The sequence below is a fragment of the Pan troglodytes genome, chromosome 9 (assembly GCF_028858775.2).
Source record: "Pan troglodytes isolate AG18354 chromosome 9, NHGRI_mPanTro3-v2.0_pri, whole genome shotgun sequence".
Lineage (NCBI taxonomy): Eukaryota > Metazoa > Chordata > Mammalia > Primates > Hominidae > Pan > Pan troglodytes.
The window spans coordinates 130,706,100-130,730,596 of NC_072407.2; the positions used below are offsets into that span (position 1 = coordinate 130,706,100).

The 24,497-nt window shown below is 45.6% G+C and overlaps 1 protein-coding gene across 5 annotated transcripts in view; it reads left to right on the forward strand.

The window, feature by feature from the left end:
• FLI1 (Fli-1 proto-oncogene, ETS transcription factor) overlaps positions 1-24,497 on the forward strand; it is a 119,695-nt gene that overhangs the window by 80,382 nt on the left and 14,816 nt on the right. For all 5 annotated transcript variants that reach the window (XM_016922259.3, XM_016922257.4, XM_016922258.3 and 2 more), the window contains one exon: positions 8,891-8,956. In XM_016922259.3, coding sequence (XP_016777748.1) covers positions 8,891-8,956 — 66 coding nt within the window. The remainder of the gene's footprint in view (positions 1-8,890; positions 8,957-24,497) is intronic.

A 24,497-nucleotide genomic window follows, 5' to 3' on the forward strand; every position in this document is an offset into this window, starting at 1 on the left:
GCCCGTTCATGTTGGGCAGATGCCACCGGAGCAGCATCGTGGGGCCTGTAGTGTTGCCAAGGTCACGTGGGCTCCTACAGACCCTGTGAGGGGCAGACCCAATCCTGAAGTGTCAAAGGAAGTAAGACGAGAAATGGAGAAAAATAGAGAGCTGTGACCTGGAGGGGTCTGGCAGAGGCTGGTTACACTCTTCCCATGAGACCGCCTTTCCAGAAACTATTCCAATTTGAAAATAGATAGAGATGGGTGGTGCCCTGGCTGGTGTTTTCCTAAGTGATTATTTAAAATTCCTCCAGGAAACTCTAGATTCAAGGCTTTTGGATTTAAGGTGTTGAAAATAATTTACATATTAGCTTCCTCTTAATCTTGGGATACTCTGGCACACCCTAACCCCATTTGACAGGGCTGCTATCTGCACACTTCCTTGATAAGGAAGAGCAGCCAAAGGTGCAGGTGTGTTAGGATCCATTGGAGGCTTTCTTCTGGTACAGCCAAGAAAAGGAAAAGAGCTTTGGAAAGGGCGAGCTTAAGAAAGAAAGCAGGCAGTTGTCCAAGAGATTTATCTAGTATGAGGTACTCTAGCACCAAGCGCCCATCAGTCTGATATGAATTTCATTTGATATGAAATATACACAGAGCAGAAAATGGAATTATTTTAGTCCCGCTGGTAACCTCAGCCTGAGTGCCCTGCTGGAAATCCAGGCCAGGTGGTATATCAATATCAGTGCTACCCCTAAGTATGGAAGGATTGTCCTGGGGCCTGAAAAGATGGTGCTAGGATCACAGGAACACAGGTTTGGGCTCACACTACGTAAGAGCGTTCTAGCAGCCCTGTGCAAAGACAGGGTAGCCTTGAGATGCTATTTGTTGTGAATGGCCAAGGCAGCTGCGAGTCTTGCAGGAGTTTAGCTTTGGGCAGGGGCTTGATGATTTTAAGCCCCCTTCGCAAGTTCAGATCCTTAGACAGCAACTCTGGGACCTGCTTTCCCTGGACTGGCTGGCTCTGGGTTGGTGAGCTCTGTTTGCTCGCTATCGTTCTGTGGACCTTTAAGTCCCCATCTTTGGAATCCACTGTCCCTTCAGCGACAGTGTTCCTCATGGGGCAGGTGCAACACGTGCTGGCTGGAGAAATGAAAAATCAAAAAACTGGCTTTGGCAGTTTCCACTGGTGCCTCTGTGCTCTCTGGTCACCTTTCCGAGGCGTCTGGTAACTAGTGCAAGAAAGTAGATGATGCAGTATTTGTTAGCTCCGGAGCAATTACCTCATGTCTGAGTCTTGCTGCAGCATGAGGTCAGCCCAAGAAACAATTTCAAAAAAGGGGACAATTTTCCACCCAGTTTTTCAGAGCTTTGGATAATTAGCACTTTCTAATTCATATTTTCAGCTTTTAACTGTTTGTGGAATTTTAAAAAATAAGGATCTTTGAACAGAGTCCTGCAGTGATCTAGGCAGGCCAGGGTGGGTGTGTGGAGGTTAGCATGAGAAGGAGAGACCAGCAAAGCAACCTGATTCCAGCAGGAGTTTGCAGGAACCCTAAGCCCTTTCCTTCATTTGCCAGGAGTAGAGAGGACAACAGTAGCATAGACAGCATGCTCTGAACTGTTAGTTAAAGGGCCCAGTGCTTTGAGACTCTTCTGCGGATGCCCTTGTTGGGAGAATGTTCAAGGCATTCTCTCCATGTGGGGAAAGCCCATTCATGCCATATGACCCCGGGGCCCTAACCAGTCCATAAACAGCCCAAGGCCCCCTAGTACTTCCTGCCACCGAACAATGGGAACACAGATGCTGAAGTGAGACAAATGCCTGAGAAGGTGGTCACTGGTCACCAGTAGAGAGACCTTCTATTGGAGAAGAGCAGATAACAAGGTTGAAGTGGAGGTGCAGAGGATGGCATTTTGGGGGGTATAGCATGGCAAGAAAAAGCAAATTGCTTCTTTCTTTTTAAGAATATTTATAGACAGAAAGTGCCCCCAAATCAATAAAAATATTAGGTTTCCCAAAAGGGACTTATTAGTGGAGCATATTTCCAGAGCGGAGAGGAGGTGGAATCCAGCTTGTATACTGAAGACATTTGAAAATGCAGGGCAGGTATCCAGAGTTGAGGATGGTGACTAACAGTAGTACATCCACAAGATGGGAAGTAGTTGTTCTGCCATTGAAATGATTATTGGGAAACACCACGAGAAGTGCTTAGGATACAATGTTGGGTGGAAAAGCTCATTATAAAGTGGTCTGTGCACTGACAGAAAAACCATGTCTGCCTGCGAAAGCAAAAAATTAAAATAATCGTGTTAAATTAAAAAAAAAAAACTTGCCCCAACATGGTATTGAAATATCCTTTTGAGGAACCTAGACTTAAAATGATCCACTGTCAGGGAAAAGGCTTTTAGATTCATGCTGCTTTTTAATTGGTGTCTACCTTGGGGTTCCAGCCTTGGGGACCCTCTAGTGTGAGGTGGTGGCTGGCTGCTAAGCGCCTGCAGGAGGCCATGGGCTGGCGATCGTGTCTGCTCTGTTTCTGCTCTGGATTGCTGGGAACTCCCCCGTGACAACCAGCACTTTAAACGCTTTTAAAGCTTTCAAACACTTTATTGTTTTTCCAGACTGACTTCCAGTGGATGTTTTGTGCTTAGGATGAAGGCCAGTGCTTGCGGAGAGTTTGAGGAGATGAGTCAAGGCAAGGGGAGAGGGTGCTGATTCTTTGTGCTTTATCATCTTGTCCTTTCATTGGAGAGGAAGGTGGGGCTCAGATATTTCCACTTTAGCAAGAGATGGATGGAAAATAGCTGAGATCCTTCACTCCGGTGGAGGAAGTACTGCAGGGTGAAGGAAAGTTGATGGAGCAGAATCGGGGACCTGAGACTGTGGCTGGTTGGAAGTCAGTAGAGTCCAAGTTGGTGGCACTTCTCTGATCTAATCTTTCTGGGCTTTATAGAAAGTCTAGAAAAAGGAAAACTTCATAGGATAAGAAGCTTTGGCATCAAATTTACACTTTCACAAAAGGTGCTTGACTATTTATTCTGGTGGTTTGGGAGGGGAGCTAGACTTTTACATTTTAAATGCAAATGTATTTTCCAGGGTAGAGAAGAAATAGCAGTTCCCTGTGCCCCTACAGACCCTGTCTAATGGCCAGGCATGCTAGGGAGGTGCTTGTTCTTCACACCTGGGCGTGTCAGCTGTGCCAGAGGAGCTGTGTCACACGCCACACAGGCACCCACCCCTCCTCCCCACCACCACAGGAAATGCAAGGAGGACTGTGACGGCCGGGGTGGCCACGGTTCTTGGGGGTAATTCCCATGAGTCCTGGGAAACTCCAGGGTTTACACCTGTCAATCCCAGCACTTTGGGAGGCCAAGGCGGGTGGATCACCTGAGGCCAGAAGTTGGAGACCAGCCTGGCCAACGTGGTGAAACCCCGTCTCTACTAAACATACAAAAATGAGCCAGGTGTGGTGGTGGGCGCCTGTAATCCCAGCTACTTGGGAGGCTGAGGCAGGAGAGCCGCTTGAATGCGGGAGGGGGAGGCTGCAGTGAGCTGAGATCGCACCACCGCACTCTGGCCTGAGCGATAGACCGAGGCTCTGTCTTCAAAGGAAAAACGGTTGCCCCCTTGTGGACAACTATCTACAATACCCATTTTGAAGCTGAACCCACTGAGGCCCAGACAGCTTCAGAAATTGGTTCAAAGGCATCCAGCGGATTGAGAGCACCTGGTATCTCAGACGAGGGCCTCTGGAGTCCCAATTCCTGGCCTCGCGTTGCCGACGTTCCCCCGGCCCTGGAGACAGCAAGCCAGCCTGCGCCACACAGGCAAGGCAGCCTCACTCCCGGCCTTCCACGTGGACAGCCCGGCCACTTCCCCCACAGCATTTTCTGTTGTCATTTGTACCAAGAGATAAATGCTTTCCAAAAACTTTCCTGTGGCCTCCTGGAAGGAGGCCGATTAAGCCAAACCTATCACCACGCTAACTTTGTCCTTCTCTGGGCCTGACTGTCGGCCCCACCAGTATCTCTCCCAGACACACCCCGTGTAGCAGAGGAGCCTTCGCAGCAGCTGCTGCGGGAACGAGATTTGTCCCTTCTCAGGCCAAGGAGGGGAAGGACCTCGAAGAAACGGAGGGCGCCGGGCTGGCAGTTCAGGCTCAGGGCCGCTGGGGGGAGTTTGCGCATGTCTGGGAGCCCCGAGGCCCCGGGGGAGGCGGGGAGGCCGAAAGAAAAAGAGCCCTGTTTAAATTTTACACACAAGTTGGTTTTGTCAATCTGGGTCTGACCTGGAAAAAAAACACTAAGAAACTGCGTCTTCAAACAGTGGCTGCTCAAAAGAATGAAATATACTGCGCGACCGGGAGACCACGGAAAGGGTGTCTATCTTCATTCCCATTTTTAATTTAAACTTTAATGGAAAACACATTTTGCATTTTGTGGTCTTTCCACCTGCAGCCTCAGATGGTCGGGCAGAGGTTTTGGGTCTGGGCAATTAAGCTGGTGCAATCTTATCACTTCCAGGCCTGAGTTTGACTGGTGAAGGAGAACAGAATGCCAGCTGAACAAAAGGCCAGGTTTCCCTGGACCCAGTAGTCAGCCAGGATTGTTGTTTAAAGAGCCCAGAGCCTTGCACCCTCCCGCTCCTGCACACTCAGCCAGAGCTGTTGATACAGCAGTGCAGCCCAGAGAAAAGAGAGACCTGGATTCAATAGGCTGGCTGTGAGGGGGCACTGGTGAATTCTATGGTCACAGCGAGGCAGGAGACAAAGGCTTTGGCACTGGGACTCTTGCGCCGCCTGGCCCAGGTGTCCCCGATGAAAAGCAGGTTAGGTTGAGGGAATGTGAAGCAGCAGAAACCGTGATTGTTGGGGTTCTACCCCACACCTGCAAAGCCTCACACTGCTCACTCCCCTCTCCTTTCAGATCCAGGTACTGTCTCTAGCAGCACGTGGATTCAAACATGGAATGGAAAATGATCTTTTCCCCATGCTTGCACTTTGGGAAGGCCATTCTATTCTCAGCAGGAGCTACTTTATGCTTTTTAGAGCAAAAATGCCCCCAATAAATAGATATATGTATATGCATACACACCCATATACAAATATATACATACAAACACACATACAGAAACTTACAAATAACCAAGTAGGCAAATCTTATACTTCAGTTTGCACTGAAGTACAACACAGAGAGAAGTGCAAAAATCATGAAGTGCGCTACTTGAGACATTATCGTGACGTGAATCCACCCACTCCCATAAGCACCTCCCCGGCCAAGGAGTAGAATTTCAGCCCCCTGTACCCTCTCTCCACCCCACAACCGCTTCCTCCACAAAACTAACCACCACCCTGCCTCCCAGCCCCATAGGTGAGTTTTGCCTGTTTCTACGATTTAGCCTGGAGGCGGTGGGATCTGCCAGATTGAGGACAGGTTTTGTGAATAGACCAGGATGGGGCTCCTGCCTCCTGCACTCTCTGGCTGTGTGATCCTGGGAAAATGATATGACTTCGCTGAGTGTTGCTCCTTTCATCTGTAAAAAGGAATAAGGGAATGCTGGCTCTGTATGGCTTATGCAAGGATTAAGTGAGAGAATAGATGGAAAGCGTCTGGCACACCATGCATGTTCAGGGAGCACTGCGTCCCCACCACCACCTTCATCATGGCCTGTTTACCCTGATGTGCTGGTATCGGGAAGGTGGGGGAGCTCAGCAGCACAGGCCTGTGGCAGGGTCAGGCCAGAAAGAGCCTCAAGGCAGGAGAAAGCAGTCCAAAGCCACAGAGAGGGAGGCCAGACTCCAGGAGGACCTGCCTGCATCAGAACAAGTTCCTTAAGAAAACAAAGCCTAGGGAACTAATGAAGTAGAAATCGGAGAAGAGGAGGGAATCTAGGTCCCTTGGGAGAGAGGCCAGATGCCCCCAACCAGCCCCTCCTTGGGGAAGGCAGCCTCTCCTTCTAGGAGTGAAACTTGAACCAAGAACGGTCTTTAGGGCAAAATCCTTTTCCTAGGTTGCCATGAAATATGCATTTCATGCAAGCTTTGGAGAGGTCAAATGACCCTTTCTCTCAGCTTTCTGGGAGTTTCCTGTGGAATTCATGTGTGCCCAAAGAAGAACTTTCACCAACGGGGAAACTTAATAAATGTGGTTTATCTAAGGTTCGTGCTTTTGGCTACATCTGCACTAATGACTCAGGCAGTTTGCTCCTCAGAGACCATCATTTTTCTTTATTTGCTCCAGCAGTGAGGTTTCAGCCTGAGGGAGAGAACGTCAGGGACAGAGAGGCAAGCATTCTTGGTCCTACTTCTGGGATTTTTTTGTATTCCCTCCGAACGTTTGGTTCCATTTCTTCACTTCCTTCCAGTCGTGCCGGATTATTTCTTATTGCGGCAGAACCCATTCATAACTTTAATCAGAGGACAAGACGAATGTTCAGTAAACGCATGTATAAAGAGAACTATTGTATGTAATTGTGACATCTGTGGGAGAAAGGATGTAAAAATAGTAACGATCATAGCTAGCATTTATGGAACACTTATGAGCCAAGGTCCATTCTGAGCACATTGCATGCATTATTTGATTTAATCTTCATAATGCCATTGAGTGGTGTTAGCCCATTTTACAGATGAGAAACTGCTGGCTCAAAGAGATGAGGGAAATCAGTGGAGGGCACAAAGCTAGTCAGTGATAAGAGGCAGGTCTAATTTTAAAGTCTCCTTTGCTTAATAAACATACAGTCGTGCTTTGCTTCATGATGGGGATAGTTCATCTTCATGTGAATACCACAAAATGTACTTACACAAACCCACATGGCATAGCCTACTACACACTGAGGCTGTATGCTACAGCCTGTGGCTCCTAGCTTACTAAGCTGTATAGCATGTTATTGTACTGAATATAGTAGACAATTGTAGCACAATGGTAAGTATTTGTGCATCTAACATTTAAAAGATACAGTAAAAATACGCTATTACCGCTGTCGTATATGTTGTCCATCTTTGCCCAAAACATCATTTTTTGGTGTGTGACTATTAACAGGAACTTGTCCCAGCCTTACTTTGTCATTGGTATTCTTGAACATGGAATAACCAAATGTAGCTGGCTCTTGGATGTTATATTCATGTGACTGTCTCATTTCTAAAATGGCATCCACATAGCCACACTTTGGCATACAGCGGGCTCAATACCACCCCTGTCATCCCCCTCCTTGTTTTCATCTGGAGCTGCTGCAGAGCTAGAACTAACAGTCATATTCTAGGCAATTGGACAATTCTTATAAAATTCTCTTCCTCTGCCGGGTGCGGTGGTAATCCCAGCACTTTGTGAGGCCAGGGCAGGCAGATCACCTGAGACCAGCCTGACCAGCATGGAGAAACCCCGTCTCTACTAAAAATACAAAATTAGCCGAGCATGGTGGCGCACGCCTGTAATCCCAGCTACTGGGGAAGCTGAGGCAGGAGAATCACTTGAATGCGAGGCGGAGGTTGCAGTGAACTGAGATCGCGCCATTGCACTCCAGCCTGGGCAACAAGAGCGAAACTCCGTTTCAAAAAAATAAATAAATAAATTCTCTTCCTCATCGTCTGGTTTGGGTAGTGCACACATTTTCTCTGAGGCACACAACCAAACGCCCACAGCTGGGTGAGGCGGCAACTCCATTTCGGCATCCCTTCCATGACTGGAGACTAAAAACAGGGGTGTGTCTGACAGCCCATTCCCACCCCTGGCACCCAAGCCAGTCCACTCGGCCACAGGGAGCGGGGAAAGGGTTGTTTAGAAGGATTTTCTTAGCCTCGAATACATGTGTTGAGCTCATGGTGTGTTTTGTAAAAGCAGATCCCAGCCCTCGTTTCAAGGGCTCTTTAAGATTTCCTTAGGAGAATCTCAAAGAGAATGGCAAAAATGCCTACGTTTCACAAAATATAACCTTGAATTCACTTTAAACAAAGGAAAAAGTCTAGTTTTAGGAAAGAAGGGAGAATGTGTTTTACATGTAACAACAAATTGTTTTTTCAAAGTGCTGGGTACAGAAGAGATATGCATTGAAGTTTAATTTGAAAAGATTGGATATCAGCATTCTGAGATTACAGAAAATTCAACGCGTGACTCCTCAGGCTCAGTGCGTGCTCTTAGACATAAGTGAAGGGAAGCAAAAGTTCCTATTGGAATACTACCACTCACCTCCTTCCCAACTCCCATTGCCCCCTCCACCAGTAACATACCTGTGTACCTTACCCTCACCTGTGAAAGGACCGATATGTACATAAACCCAGAGGATACCACAGCAGGAAGGAGTGATACTGGCTTCTCCTCCAGGCCATGGCAAACTACAAGCTGCAGGCCAAATCTGGCCAAAAGTGGCCCATGGACAAAGCAAAACAAAAACTAAGAAGACTGTGCAACACAGATTGTAGTTAGCCTATGAAGCCAAAATATTTACTATCTCCTTTTGATAGAAGAAATCTGCCAACCTCTGCTCTAGTTCAAGAAAAAAAATCAAAATCTAGACATGTCAAGTCACTCACCAACTGTCACATGGTGAGTTAATAACAACTGGAATAGACCCAGGTTTACTGATTCTCAATGCTGTGTTCCTATCATGATTATGGCACAGACCACAGCGCTTCAGAACTATGAATATGGCAGCTTAGGGGGCGTGGTGTTTGTTTCCCCAGAGAGCATTTCATTCCAAAGTATTCTGTCTCTTCACTCCATAAAGCTATTATAGGCCTGTATGATTGTCTCCAACCAAATGGATTCCATTCGCTTTTCCTTTCTTCCTAGGAGTCCTCTGTCCCTCTTCCCCTCTCCCCATCTCTTTCCCTTTCTACTCCCTCCTCATGTCATCTCCTACTCTTGATCTCAGAAGAACATTTTGGTTATAACATGTTTATGTTTTGCCTCTCAGGTTCACTGCTGGCCTATAATACAACCTCCCACACCGACCAATCCTCACGACTGAGTGTCAAAGAAGGTAAGTTTGTTCTTTTGTGCACTTAAAATTTTCTTCTGTACCAGACATGACACAGGCCCATGCTGTTAAGGTTGTTGCAGAAAACCAGCTTGCTTGTTCCACTCAACTTTTCCTAGCATACAAAGACAAGCCAAAGATTTTCGCCACTTGTGCTACCAGTTGCAAAAATACAGTAAAGAAAGTTTTACAGTATCTTGTAATAATATCACAAAGATACAACTTGAAGTTGTCACTCCATGCAGGAAAACATGTTACTTTTAGAAAAAAATGAATGCTGCTTACTTTCAAAGTTGAAAGTTGGGAGTTTTCTCTGATGAAAATAATGAAATGAAGAGTTCAAGGATTCCAGCATGTCTACCTTTAAAGGTTTTTTTCCTAAGAAATTTTAGCAGCCGGTCATGGTGGCTCACACCTGTAATCCCAGCGCTTTGGGGGGCCGAAGTGGGTGGATCACTTGGGGTCAGGAGTTCGAAGCCCAGCCTGGCCAGCATGGCAAAACCCCCATCTCAGCTAAAAATACAAAAATTAGCCAGGCGTGGTGGCAGGTACCTGTAATTCCAGCTACTCAGGAGGCTGAGACATGAGAATCGCTTGAACCCAGGAGGCAGAGGCTGCAATGAGCCGAGTTCGCGCCACTGCCCTCCAGCCTGGGCGACAGAGCGAGACTCTGTCTCAAAAAAAATTTTAGCAATGTCAATTCATTTTTAAAGTGGTGGCTTAAGGGTTTGGTCTGGTTTGGTTTGGTTTTGTTGAGAAAGAAAACTTCCTCGGCAAATATTTTTGCCAGTGAAGGTTTTAGTACACGTCACAGTAGAATTCCTCAGCGTCTTTATGAAACATCGTGAGGAGTGGTTCAGATACTGTTAGATTTCAGGCATTGAAACAAGTGAATAATTCATAGTACCTGGTTTAAAGGAGAAAAAGATGTGAACAAATAATTATTAGGAACCAGAGCGAGACTGGAAAAAATATTTGCGTGGCATAGCAAAAATTCCACAGAGGAGGGGACTTTTGAATAGGAGCTTGAAGAATAATAAGAGTGTGGCAGGCACTCTGTCCTCCTTGGCTCGCTCTCTGTCCCCAGTTTTTCTTTAACTCACTCTCCCCAAAATATATAAGAAAGGCAGAAGTTCTCAGGATCAGTTACATATAGCACAGCGCTGCAAAACCTTTCAGAGAAACAAAGGCTTTTCTAAGGGAAGGACCATTTGGCTTAAAATCCGCATGGGGTGTGAAGGAAACAGAGAGCCAAAGGCACTAGCTGGCTGTCTTGCCCAAGGTTACAACTTTGATCACACAGCACTTTGTGTTTCCTGTTAACAATTTATAATTTAATAATGACCAGAACATTTAGTAGAAGAATTATACAACACAATGAATCCGCTTTTAAACATTTGTGTTTTTCATTTGTTTCCTTCTCTCCTATCCCACCCTGAGCCAGTCCTGTTTCTGCCACTGTTTTTCCTTTCCAAATCAGATTTCTTGAGTTTTGTCATGAACGCTGAATTTCTATGGATTCATTCTACATTGTGAGTCAGATTTCACTTTTTGACCTATTTTAATATGCTGTTGCAAATGTCTGTAAGAGAGAAAATACATTTTAGTGGCAAACGCATTAGATTGAAGGTCGGGGCACCTTTGGCTTCCTGTGAGAAAATCACTTCAGGCCCTGAACCTCAGTTTCCTGCAGAACGAAAGAGAGGAACTCTGTCGGCAAGAGGCCAGCCCTGACTCTGGAGATCTTGGCCTCTAAGGAGATGACAGGAGCGCTCACATTGCGAGGGCTCAAGAGCCACTGTCCTTTGATATGTTCTACATACTGAGTTTTATTTCATGTGTGGATAGGGATCCACTTTTTGGAAGGAAGGAAAAAAGAAGGGGAAAAATGACTAGAGGGAGAGAGAGAGAGGGAAGGAAGGGAAGGGAAGGAAGATAGGGAGGGAGAAATGCAAGGCTATAAGGAAGGAAGGGAGGGAAGGAGGAAGGGAGGGATGGGGGGAACTCTAACCTCTGAACTGCTGAGTTCGGATTTTTGTAAGTTTCTCCAACACTTCAGGCTACAACCTGCTACCAACATCAGAATTAGCCAGTGAGGCTCTGAAGCAGAGCTAATTAAATATTTTCTGATATTGGGCTTCAGATATAGGGTTTAGTTTAGAAACTGGTTTAGCCAAGTTGAAATGTGTTGCTAACCATCTCCCCCTCCTCCTCCTCCTCCTCCTCCTCCTCCTCCTCCTCCTCCTCCTGCTGTCTTATTGTTCAGCCCTGTCCTCTACCTGCCATACACATTTCCTTCCCTTGGCCCTTTTGTGTTTAGGGAAGACGTTTGTAACACTGCTGGCTCATTCAGGCTTATTGCAGGAGCAGCTCCCTCTTGCTGGGTAGCAACCCCTCTTCTGAAATGAATTAACTGTAGTATCCAGGCAAACACACGCTGCCAGGACCTCATTCAGGTGGTGCCGGCATTTATCTCCCAACATCGGGCCTGGCCTCTAGAGACGATTAAGCCTGCGCTTTGCAGGTGCATCTTTTGTCCCCAGTAAAGCTCTCCACTTGAGCTGTCTTGCTCCTCTATGCCTTCCCCTTGTGAGGTGGTCTGAATCTGTCTGAACGACCCATCAAGCCACAAAACAAAGTACATTAGCAAGACAAAGCTAAGCAAGCCCTCCCTCTATCCTCCCTGCCTCCTCCCCACCTCTCACTGGCTCTCCTGCTCTGCTCTAATCACTATCTATTAGCTATTAGAAGACATCAGGCAACCTTGGCTCCATCTTCTTTGAATAAGACACACACAGCCCCAAACAAACCCAGAGTTCATCAAGAGCACCAGAGCTGTGTGTGTGTGTGTGTGTGTGTCTGTGTGTGAGTGCACACTGGTGCAGTCCACAAAGGGCAGGTGCTGGCATCAAGCACAAAGCAAGGAAGTTGAGGAGATGCTGTCTATTAATGTGTCTTCAAAGCACTTATCAAATTAGAATGGCTTTTTGCTTTAAAATTGTATAATCACCCTTCCAGCTTGTCTCTTGAAAATGGCTGCAATCTCTAGGGGTTATTTGTGCCCAGGAAGTAAGAGTAGATTTTAAAAATTAATTTAGAACAATCTTTAAGCCCCTTTAAATTAAATATTCTATGGACATGGATTGGATCCAGCTAGAGCAGTTATGCTCTACCTTTAGTTTATCAAGGCTAAGGCACTTAAAAAAATAAACTAGGATAAAAGCTATTGTTATCCATTTACAATAGCAGCCACAACTGTCATCTATAAAGGGTTTTGGAATATATCAGACACCTCCACATGCTTTGCTTTGGAGCCTAGCACTGGGTCTTTGAAGTAGATATTATTATCTCTATTTTGCAGACAAAGAAAGTGGGGTTCAGCACTATTAAGTGACTCACTGAAGGGTACACAGCTACTAGATGGCAGAGCAAGGACTCAAACCAGGTTAGAGGATTAGACTAGAACCCCCTCACTTTCTGACAAATACAGCCTTTCTCTTCCAGCTGCCATTCTGCAAAAGCAATACCTAGCCTAAATGTAACTTGGGCAAAGATGTGAATGTTTTGCATTACTTGATTTCTGTCCATGCAGTTTTCCCACTGTCAGCTCCATCTTCATCCCTAAACTCTTCTCTCTTTCCAAAGATGAACCAATACACAACTTATGCTTGGCATCAGCCCTTAGTTCTGACAGCACAGAGAATCCCCTGGAGATCTTTCAAAATACTGACTCTAGGACAAACATTGCATGATTGCACTCATAGGAGGTAACTGTCAAGTTTATAGAGCCAGAAGGTAGATGGTGGTTACCAGGAGCGGCAAGGAGTGGAAATAGGGAGTTAGTGTTTAATGGGTAAGAGTTTCCATTTGGGAAGATGAAAAGGTTCTGGAGCTGGATGGTGGTAATTGTTGCATAGCATTGTGAATGTACTTAATGCCACTAAATTGTACACTTAAAATGGTTAAAATGGTAAGTTTTATGTTACATATTTTACTAAAATTTTGTAAATGCAAAAATTAAAATAAAAAAATACTGATGCCCAAGTACCAAAAAATGATGCATTAATTCAGAATCTCCAAGGGTGACTCCTGGGCATTGGAAATGTTTTAGAGCTCTCCAGGTTATTCATATAAGCCAAGCTGCAGCCAAGCTAGAGAAGCCTGCTTTATAGAACAGAGACAAACTAGAGAGAAATGAGGCCCATGTTAGAGCTACTTTCTTGGAGACACACTGGGCAGTTGTCTGGACCCAGATTGTCCTAGAAAAGGAATAGCAGGCCCTACTGGTATACTGATAAAGGTATAGGTAAGTGAAGAGACTGTACGATCTTGATTAGTTTTTTGTCATTGTCATTGATGACTGATTTTATTGATGCATGATATTACTGATTTTGACAACTGTACGTTAGTACATCTCAGAAATTTCTTTCTGACATGTCCTCATTCAGTCCTCTAAAAAGTAGATATGGTGTTGGTAACGTGATTTTATAGGAAGGACACTGGGGTTGCAGACGTTAAGTGGCCTTTTCAAGTGTGTAAGAGTCCTGGAGCCAGGGCTACTGACTTTCCACACCTTGTTCTCTCCAGTCCTCCAGGCTGCAGATGTGCGTGTGTCTGCCCTGGTCCCAGGTCAGAGCTTCCCTTTGTTTTTCTGGGCAAACCCTGCCGGAGGCCTTCCCAGCACACTCAGCTGGCCCAGCAGTGTGCAACAATCAGCACATCTCTTCCTCAGAGCTTCTTTGCATGCCTAAGCCCTCATTTCCTTAGTTCCTCATGCTGAATCTGTTTAAATACCTCTGACTTTCCAAAAGACAGAGGATATTGAGTTCCTTGTTTATTAACTCCTGGAACTCATCAACCGGCCAAGGGCCTGTGGAGCATTGAGCTTCTAGCCCCAGCCTGGAGCCTTTCAGGACTGCCATTGAACACGGAAACTGAAAACCACAGCCCCACTGCAGGCGGAATGGCCATCTCCAGCCATTGCCTTGGCTGATGGATAAAAAGTCTGTCGGCTTGCATGCTAAGTATGGAAAAGAGAGGGGAGAAACTACCTTTCTGTGTCCCTTAGAGTGAAATGCCTGGCTGGTGCTGAAGCCCATGTTAACAGGAGGCTGGCTTCTCTCCAGGAGAGTCCTAGGTGGCAGGAGTCATGCACATGGTAACAACAGCATTTTGGCAGCCTGGTAGGGTTTGCCAAGCACGTTCCTGTCCATTATCCCGTTTGTGCCCTCTGGTGCCATCACCATGAGATGAGAAGGCTGGTAGTATTATTATACCCCTTCTATAGATAATGAAAACAAGGCACAGAGAGATTTCAGGGTTCCTTAGAAGGCACCCAGGTCGTGAAGCAGAACAAGACTCAAGTCCGGGCCTTTGGTGTGTTCTGTCCTTCCTCTAGGCTGCTTCTGGAATCATTATCTCAGCATACTTGATTCAAGCATCTGACAACATCTTAAGGATTCTTTAATACTCTCAATTTACCGAAGGTGGGCACTGGTCTCCTATTTCAGCATTATAGCATACTGATTAAAAACTTGGGCTCTGGACTCAGACTGTGACCTGGACAAGGTGCTTACATTTTTCTGCCTCAGTTTTCTCATGTATAAATGAGGATAATTGTAGTGCCCCTTCAGGGATGATGTAAAACTCATAAATCAGCACAGTGTCTGACACACCAATAAGTGCTCAATAAAAGTTATAATAAGGATAGTAAATTGTTATTCTAATTTATTACAGTACAAATTCTAATAGCAATTAACATTATTATTGAAAGCTAATTACAATTTTTTTTTTTTTTGAGATGGAGTCTCGTTCTGTCACTCAGGCTGGAGTGCAGTGGCATGATCTCAGCTCACTGCAAGCTCCACCTCCCGGGTTCACGCCATTCTCCTGCCTCAGCCTCCTGAGTAGCTGGGACTACAGGTGCCCGCCACCACGCCCAGCTAATTTTTTTTTGTATTTTTTAGTAGAGACGGGGTTTCACCATGTTAGCCAGGATGGTCTCGACCTCCTGACCTCATGATCCGCCCGCCTTGGCCTCCTAATTACAGTATCCCGCTAATTACAGTATTTTTGAGGGTTTACCAGATGTTAACACCATACCAAGGGTCGTGAAGGATACTATACATAGATAGCCAAGCTGCTTTAAAACTTATTCGGGGGCTGGGCATGGTGGCTCATGCCTGTAATCCCTGCACTTTGGGAGGCCAAGGTGGGCAGATCACCTGAGGTCAGAAGTTCGAGACCAGCTTGGCCAACATGGTGAAACCCCGTCTCTACTAAAAATAAAAAATTAGTCAGGTGTGGTGGCATGTGCCTGTAGTCCCAGCTACCCGGGAGGCTGAAGCAGGAGAATTGCTTGAACCCGGGAGGCGGAGGTTGCAGTGAGTGAAGATCACACCACTGCACTCCAGCCTGGGTGACAGAGTGAGACTCTGTCTCAAAAAACAAAGCAAAAAAACAACTATTTAGGGAGACACACCTATGAAATATGAAGGAAATATAAAACTGCATGTAATTGAAATACAACAATGCATGCTACACACAAGAAATTTTCTGAGTGTAATGAAGAGATGGAAAATCATTAATGCTCAAGCTGAACATCTTCTCCAAATCCCTTATAGAACAGGAGAGATCTGAGGCCAGAGAAGGTGTGGACCCAGCCATGGTCACACAGGGAGTGAAGACAAATATATACATTTATTCCTATGTAGGCAGATATTATAGATACGTGATACCTTAGTCAGGAATTGACCTAAATTCTGTGATTCATGCTCTCCTCCATTCATTCATTTCTTTCTTATGGAGAATCTTCTCTGCATAGAATACCAGGCTGAGCCCTGAAACTATGGTGAACACAGCACACTACCTTCCCTCAAGCAGGTTCTAGTCAAACAGAGAGACAGACAGCTAAGTAAGTAAGGAACTACTGTGCTTTGGAGTGAGGGCAATTCACGTATATTACCACGTCTTTCAATTTTCCCCTGCATTTAGCTCCTGTGCGGATGTCCTTTATGATTTTAGAGGTCGTAGTAAAAGATGGAGGCCTCTAGCAAGCTGCAGCATGGCAGGGCTGGAAATAGATATTGAAGCAAAGGGAAGGAGGAAGGCACCAAGGAAACCAGCGTGTTTGTTGGGGTGGGTGTGTGAGTTTTCAAGTTGGGTTTTGGAGACAGGAGCCCAGGTGAGCCCTTGCAGGAATAACTGAGGCCTGGGTGTTTGATGTGGGTTTCAGGAAGACAGCCTGGGGTAGAACCTGTGCACCGTGGCTTCCTGGAACCTGGAAAACCGGGTGCAGTTGGATGTTTCATTGTGAGACAGGAAGCTCAGCGAAGGAGCGGAGAGCCAGGGACTTGTGTCAAAAGCATTGGGCCGGGGAGGGCAGAGTAGGTGGGCATGGAGCTGAAATAAGATTGACCATGAATTCATGATTGTTAAAGCAGGGTGATGGGGCCTCAGGGTTCATTAGACTTTCCCCTCTACTTGTATATATCTTAGAAATTCTCCGTAACTCAAAAAATGCCTCAAGACATCTCTGCCTTATTTCTCCGGGCGAAGAGTTTCCCGAGTATGGCATCTTTGCCCTCGCGATATGCACTGCCTGTGTCAGGCTGATGCGCTCCTGGGTGCGGTACTTGGGAAGGCGGGCATTTGGCAGCCTTGTGTGTGTGTCTGTGCAGGAGGGCGTGAGCTGGTGCTCAGTGTGGAGGTGGGCTGTGTGTGTTGCCTTGTAGAGTGCAGCGTATGGGGGCTAGGTCTGGAACATGTGTACCCAAAGGAAAAGGCCTGTAATACTGTGAGGTAATCTCCTGTTATTTTTAGGGAGTAAATAACATCTCTCATGCAGCAGGTTGTGTGGCCCCACAGGCCCCATCTACGTCAGCTCACACACACTTCAAATTGGAGGGTATCGCGGCCTCACAGGAGAGCCTGTGAAGAACGTTGTCGTTATATGTTCTTCCTTTATGATGAAATGTGCCTAAGCCATTCTTAGCAAAAGCAGGGATGATTGCTGGATGTGTGTGTGTGTGTGCATGCATGTGTGTGTATGCATGTGTGTGTGTGTGTGCACGCATGCTGTTTCTGTGGTCCAAAGGCAAGATTTATGATTATGGGATAGACAGTAGCTTGCTCTCTCTATTTTATTTTTTAAAAACTGTTTTCCTTTGAAATTCCTGAGTTAATGTTCTGTCTGCTTTCTATCTGACCCTCTTCGGAGAGTTGCATTTTTTTTTTTTTCACGAGAGAGAGATTAAGAGAGAGAGAGACAGAGAGAGAGAGAGAGAAAGAACGAGGGTGACAGAGAGAAACAGAGATCAGGGGAGGAGGGAGAGCGAGAGAACTGGAAACAAAGACTCGTTGTCTCTAGCTGGAGCAGGCAGGAAACCCCAATCCCTCGGGAATTTAGCCAGCCCGCCCTGTCCTGGAGTCAGACTCCAGCTCTCTGAATTCAATTTGACAGCTTGTCTGGGACACTTTCTAAGTAACCATTATCCTTCCTTTCTCTAAGTAAAAGGACTGTTATTTCTTTTCGTGGGTGTGCTGTGCGAACTGCTATTGCACACGTGTGGCTCACACAGTGACTAGGACACACTTTCCTCAAATTATTGGAAACAGTTAGCCCGTTTCCTAAGACAAGTGTAAATTTGTTCCAGGATCATAAGGCAAAAGACTGAGTATCAGTCCACTGCCTTATTAGAGGTGGGCCTATTCCATCAGAGGAGGAATTTTGTGTATGTAGGTTTTACTTCTTTGAGGATTCTTTTGAAATAGACACAAACAACAATATCTTCCAATGATCATTCTCCCCAGTTTCTGTGTTAATTGATGGATTATTTTAATGAAACGCATCACCGTACATCCCACTGTGGAGGGAACTCAGATGTCCTCAGATCTACCAGAGGTTGTGCAGGCCACGGGCACAACTAGGGGTGACCACCTAGAGTTCAAAGGAGCCTGTCTTCTGCCTGGGAACAGGGCCATCCTGGGGTTTCTTTTAATTACTCAGACCCAGTTGAGTCACCACCATAACCTGAGGGACTGTGAGGTGATCACCTGCCCTTCAGTGTGTTCCTACTGGAAGACCATCCCGATTCAGCTCTGTGGGACTGCTAGAGACAAGTTCCAGAACTGTCGGGATCCCCCTGGAGCGTAGAGGTGTGATAGTTTTGCTCAGTAATACAGCTTTGCCCATTTAGGTTCTGACCCAAAGACCTGTCCTTCAAACATGACTTGGTTCCTGTCTACTCTATCTTCAACCACACTTTGGAATAATGTTTCCCCATTCTCCCTTTGCCGGGTATACCTTTCATCCATCTCAGTCCCCACCCCCAATCCATATTCTAGGAAACCACACTCACCCTTTAGGGCCGTGGTCAGATCAGACAGCATCACCTCATTACGGTCTTGTCCACCCTTCCCCAGGATGCTTTGCTTATACCCACTGTTTTACCAATACAGCATTCAATAGATTCTAGCCCAGCAGTCTTCTGTCTTGTGAGACGGGAAGCGTCTTGAAGGTAGGGACTATTGGATGGATGGATGAAAATAATAGGCAAAGTACCTTAAACTGTTCCCCAGCAGTCTGGTGTAGAACTAACCCTTTGAGATGTTTCTGCAAGGTGGATGTTTTGGCTCTATCCGCTGCAGCTGCTGGTGTGGCATTGCCTTTCCTCCCTACCCTACCCTAAATTTCCATTGCATGGGACCCCAGGGTGGTTCCTTGGAAGCTGTGATCAGTCCCATCCCTGAGCAAGGAAGCAAGACTGATAAAGAGCAGATTTCAATCACAAGATGATGGCACCAGAGCCCCTTCTTGGCCCAACCACCGCAGGATCCTGCTGCCAACTGGACTCCACAGGCCCTTCAGGTCTCTGCCCATCAGGAGGAGGCTGAGGACACGCCAAGCTGAGGAAAGGTGACGCTGCAGGGAGAATGTACCTTCTGCTCAATTCCACCTTCCTTTCTTCACTTATGCCCCAGACAGCCACAATAAGAGCTAACATTTGTTAAGCACCTACTATGTGCCAAGAAATTTCCTATTCATTTCACATGTATCCTTCATAAAACCTTGTTAAGTTGGCACTATGATTATTCCCATTTTACCTGAATCACAGGTATGATGTTAAGCCTGAATCACAAAGCTAGTATGAAACAGAAACAGAAGAGAGCCTGTTCCTGTAGTCCCCTCCCCACCTAGGCAATGGCAAGGGCTCCAAAATGACCCTTTCCTACTCCATCTACCACCCCCATCATGCATTTCCCCCAAGTAGCTGATGTTGTCTAGTTGCTAAGATATATTCATCTATTGACTCCTGCTACCATCTAAAAAATCAGGAGCCTGACCCAGTGCAATCAATCTTATTTGCATTTCAAGAAGCAATCTAGCAATTTAGAATTTTAGAAATTCCACTATAAAGAGGTTGTTTGCCGGGTGGGATGGGGCGGTGGTAATGGAGCTGCAAAGTATTTAAAAGAAACATGCTTTGTCCATGCTTATCAGTCAAATTCTTTCTTTCTATCCATCCCTGGAGAGAGAGAGGGAGAGGAAGCTTCTTCCATGCCACATGGAGACAAACAGGCTTCAGACATCTTCTAGTGAAAGGCCAACGTATAGGAAGCATCATTTGTGGTGGTTTCACAGATTATTTTTCATTGTTACGCTTTATAATTTATATAATTATACACATATCCTTTTGTGTTTAATACTACATTTAAAAGGATAAAGGAAAACAAGAGATTTAGAAAACAAAGTATTATATTGAGTAATACTCTATCGATAAGAATTTCAATAAATGAATTTAAGAAATCATCCAGGCACAGTGGCTCACACCTGTAATCCCAGCACTTTGGAAACCCAAGGTGAGAGGATCACTTGAGCCCAGGAGTTCAAGATCAGCCCTGGCAACACAACTAGACCCCATATGTACAAAAAAATAAACAAAAGTAGCCAGGTGTAGTGGTGTGTTCCTATAGTCCCAGCTACTCCAGAGGCTCAGGTGGGAGTATTGCTCGAGCCTGGGAGATTGAGGCTGCCATGAGCCGAGATTGCACCACTGCACTCCAGCCTGGGCAACAGAACAAGACCTTGTTCTCAAAAAGCAAAATAAGAGTGAGGGTGGATAAATTCAATAAATTTAATAAATTTATTATTTGAGGGAAATAAAGTTTCCCTCAAATAATTTCATGGGTCTATCAGTTTCATGGGTAATCCTCTGCCTCTGTAAGCTTCATAAACCCATGGTTCCCAAGGAGAAGAAGGAAGAGATGCCAAAATCAACTTAAAGCATCTTAAAGACACGTCCAGGATGCTCCAGCTGCCCCACCCTGCCCCGTGTCCCTCCATAAATTCGCCTGTGCCCTTGGTAGATGAAGGAATGAGGAGAACGTTGGAGATGAACACTTGTGTTCTTAGAATAATCTCCTTCCATTGCTCTGGAATGTCCCGCCCCTGCCCTGCCCCAGTACTGAGAGCCAGGGCTTCATCCCAATGCTTAACTGGAGAAGAAAGGCGCCTTCCTGCCACTACAGAGTTCGCCTCTTCTCACCCCTGTGCCAGAAGGCTCCAGGCCAGGCACTGCTCCTGACCACTCAGAAGTTCCCACTTTGCCCTTTCTGCCTTCCCTGGGCTGTCTTTGGTCTTTCTGCTTATCAGAGCTGCCCTTAAATGCACCCTGAATAAATCAAGACCCTCATAGGTGCCCAAGTGCTCTGCAATATTAATGATGGTGACAATGAATGCATGAGCCCTGCTACATTGTAGTAAAGGACGGTGACATTAGGTAAACCTCCAAGTGGGGCAGGGAACTGGTGCCAGGCTGTGGGACTGTTGCTGGGGGTCTCCAGAGCACCCTCCCCATTCGTTCCCATTGGACTCAGCCCAACAATGACTCCTCCCGCACTGCCAAGGAGGGGCTTTCATGACCCTGAGTGCTTGGCAGGGTAGAGCTCCACTACAGTTCTCAGTGGCAGTTCACATCCACTGGGTGGGCCGTTTGGGTTTTGCATGTCTTCTAATTTATCTGCAGACTCTGGGATGTTACTATTTTAGGCCTGCCATCTCTACCAAGTTTCCCCTTGACACTGCACGCTCATCCCACTCCAGACGACAGAGCGAGGACTCCAGATGCAGTTGGCCTTGCTTGATGCAGCTTCATTGCTATTGCTTGATTCGCAATAGAAGTTAAAAGTGATCCCCGTTGGCCGTTTAGAGGATAAGGGTCCCAAAATACTTTGGGAAAAAAAAAAGGACAGGCCCATAATGCTGTGCCGGGGGCCACCTCAGCACAGAGTGTTCCAAATGTGTTGGTTCTGCCTAATATACTGATTTAGAAATTCCACCACACGGAGGTTATTTGAGGCGATTGGTAGCTGGAAGGTATTTAAAAGAAACTTGTTTCACCAAATTCTCATCAACCAAATTCTTTCTTTCATCTATCTGGAGAGAGAGAGAGACGGAGAAGCTTCTTTTGTGCCAGACAGAGATCTATGAGCTTAGGGCATCTTCTAGTGAAAGGCCAATGTATAGGAAACATCATTTGTTATTTTAATATAAAAACCTTTCTAATCCCTTTTTATAGATTGAATAACTCTCTCTCTTCAGAAGCCCTTATCTAAGATAATAAAGAGCATATTTCTCATGAAATATCCTTGTTAGAGAAAAGAAAGTCTTTGAGGAGGAAATATGGAGGCTAGAAACACTACCCAGGATGTGAGTGGGCTTTTTCTTTCTTGTCTCAGGGATCTGTAAGATCGAGAAGTTTAACATGGGTCAGGTGTGGTGGCTCACGCCTGTAATCCCAACACTTTGGGAGGTCGAGGCGGAAAGATCACTTAAACTCAGGAGTTCAAGATCAGCCTAGGCAACATGGGGAGAGTCAATCTCTACATCAAATAAAAAAATTAGCCAGGCATGGTGGCACAGGCCTGTGGTCCCAACTATTTGGGAGGCTTAGGCACAAGAATTGCTTGAGCCTGGGAGGTCAAAGCTGCAGTAAGCCAAGATTGCACCACTTCACTCCAGCCTGAGCGACAGAGTGAGGCCCTGTCTCAAAATAAAAATATTAAAAAGAGGCTTAACATGCCTCTTTGATAAAGTTTAAATTCTTGTATTTGGCATATTCTAAAGAAAAGATGGTAAAATTAAGTGGGACAATTACTATGTCTGTCAAAATCCAACACACTCTTCAAAACCAGATTCAAGTCCTATCTGCCTCAAGATATGTTTTTCTTCCTCCTTAAGACTATAGTCTCCTCTCGGAGCCTCACCTCATTCACAGGCTATTTATGGACCTAATTACAGATTACCTTGTGGTCTTTAATTGTGAGTTTTCTCCTGGCTCTTTTCTTCCAGCCCTGTATATATTCAGTAAATACCATTGAATATTTACTCAATCCTGCTCCAATAAAGGAAGAACCAGAAGAAATTAGCTTTGGTTGACACAAGAAAAATTAACTTCTTATGTCTCATGAACTAAACTCTGAAAAAGAGTATCAGCTAGAGTTCTATAGGATGCGTTAGAATATAGAAAGCAATTTTTTTTTTTTGAGACAGAGTCTTGCCCTCTCACCCAGGCTGGAGTTCAGTGACGCTCACTGCAAGCTCCGCCTCCTGGGTTCACACCATTCTCCTGCCTCAGCCTCCCGAGTAGCTGGGACTATAGGCACCCACCACCACGCCCGACTAATTTTTTGTATTTTTAGTAGAAACAGCGTTTCACCATGTTAGTCAGGATGGTCTTGATCTCCTGACCTCGTGATCTGCCTGCCTCGGCCTCCCAAAGTGCTGGGATTACAGGTGTGAGCCACTGCGCCCAGCCCTAGAAAGCATTTTCATATGCATGGTGTCATTTATTCTCAAAAGATCCCTGTGAGGATCCAGTGTGCTATTTGCTTTTCCAAACTCTTAAATTTAGGAATAATCACACCACTCTCTCCCGCCCCTGCCAAGTATCTACCTTTTACAGAGAGGTTCACTAAGAGGTTAAGTCATTTGCCTCAGACCACACAGCTCATAACTGACAGAGATGAGAGGCAAAGCAAGGAGTTCTGACCCCCCCCAGCCCAGAGTTCTTTCCTTTGCAATGAGCCATTTCCCTGTTTGGAATAGATTCACGAGAAATTATGGAATTTCTTCCCATGAAGATCTTTAGGAGCCCTTAGTAACACCACAAACAGTCCTATGCTTGATAATTTTTAGGTATCACTCTTCCAAAGAGATGAAAATCATTATTGGTATCATTTTGAAAAATCTTTGAGCTTAAGAAGTCTTCGGCCTTTTGGGCCTGTCTGCAAAATAATTATCAGCCCTGCCCAATACACTAGAGGAGGTTAGAGAGAGGCAGTTTTTTGCTATGAGTCATAATTTCAATTTCTATTAAAATTCTTACATGGCCACATATGCTACCTCTCAGGCTTTGGGCCTCTGGGCCTGTGCTAATTTGCATGTCTGGTTTAGATAATGTCTGAGGTCCTTCCAGTCTAAAAAGGAGCCTCCGATGCTGTGATATAATAAGTGAGATCACATTCCACCTACCAAGACTTGATGGTTCTTTTTCTTTTAACTACTGTGCTCTGTCTGATGTGTGGATGCACAGCTCAGGGACTGAAGTGTTTCCTGCTCACCTGCCAGGCCACAAAAGAAGGAGTGCTCTTGGCCGGGCGCGGTGGCTCACGCCTGTAATCCCAGCACTTTGGGAGGCCGAGGTGAGCGGATCACCTGAGGTCAGGAGTTCAAGACAAGCCTGGCCAACATGGTGAAACCCCGTCTCTACTAAAAATATAAAAATCAGCCAGGCATGGTGGCAGGCGCCTGTAATACCAGCTACTCAGGAGGCTGAGGCAGAAGAATTGCTTGAACCTGGGAGACGGAAGTTGCAGTGAGCCGAGATCGCGCCATCGCACTCCAGCCTGGGGGACAAGAGCAAGACTTCGTCTCAAAACAAAACAAACAAACAAACAAAAAGAAGTAGTGCTCCTTCAGCATGAACTCACCTGTCCACTTCTGCTACACTGAACCCAGAGACTTGTCCTTTCCTGCAAAGCATTTCAGACATAGGTCAAAAGGCAAATCATGGGAATTGTTGGGATTTTACGTTTCTTGATTTGAATGGCCGTTCTAATTCAACATGAATCCAAGACCACAGACTTGACAATCACCTGATTCAAAATATGTGAAAAGTACTTGAGTCTTTAAAATATGGGGTTCATCTCACCTTTTACTATTCCTCTCCCAAACATCAAAGAGATGCTGTCAAGTTTCTTAGCTAACTTTGCTATCCTACAACATAAAGCAACTCTCACGCATAAAAAACTAATTAAAAGGAATTGGCTTTCCAGAGGGACTTTGAGACCAATGTCAGGCAATCTGTCACTTTTCAAAATAAAATTATGGAACTATGTAGAGCTCTATTTTCATAATGTTAGATCAAGTCTTTGCTCAAATTCTATATTTTCAGAGAAGCCCTCCCATCCCTGCACTGCCTACTTCCCTCCCCTGGTTTTCTCTTCTTCATAGCATTCATCGCCTTCTAATATACAATGTAAT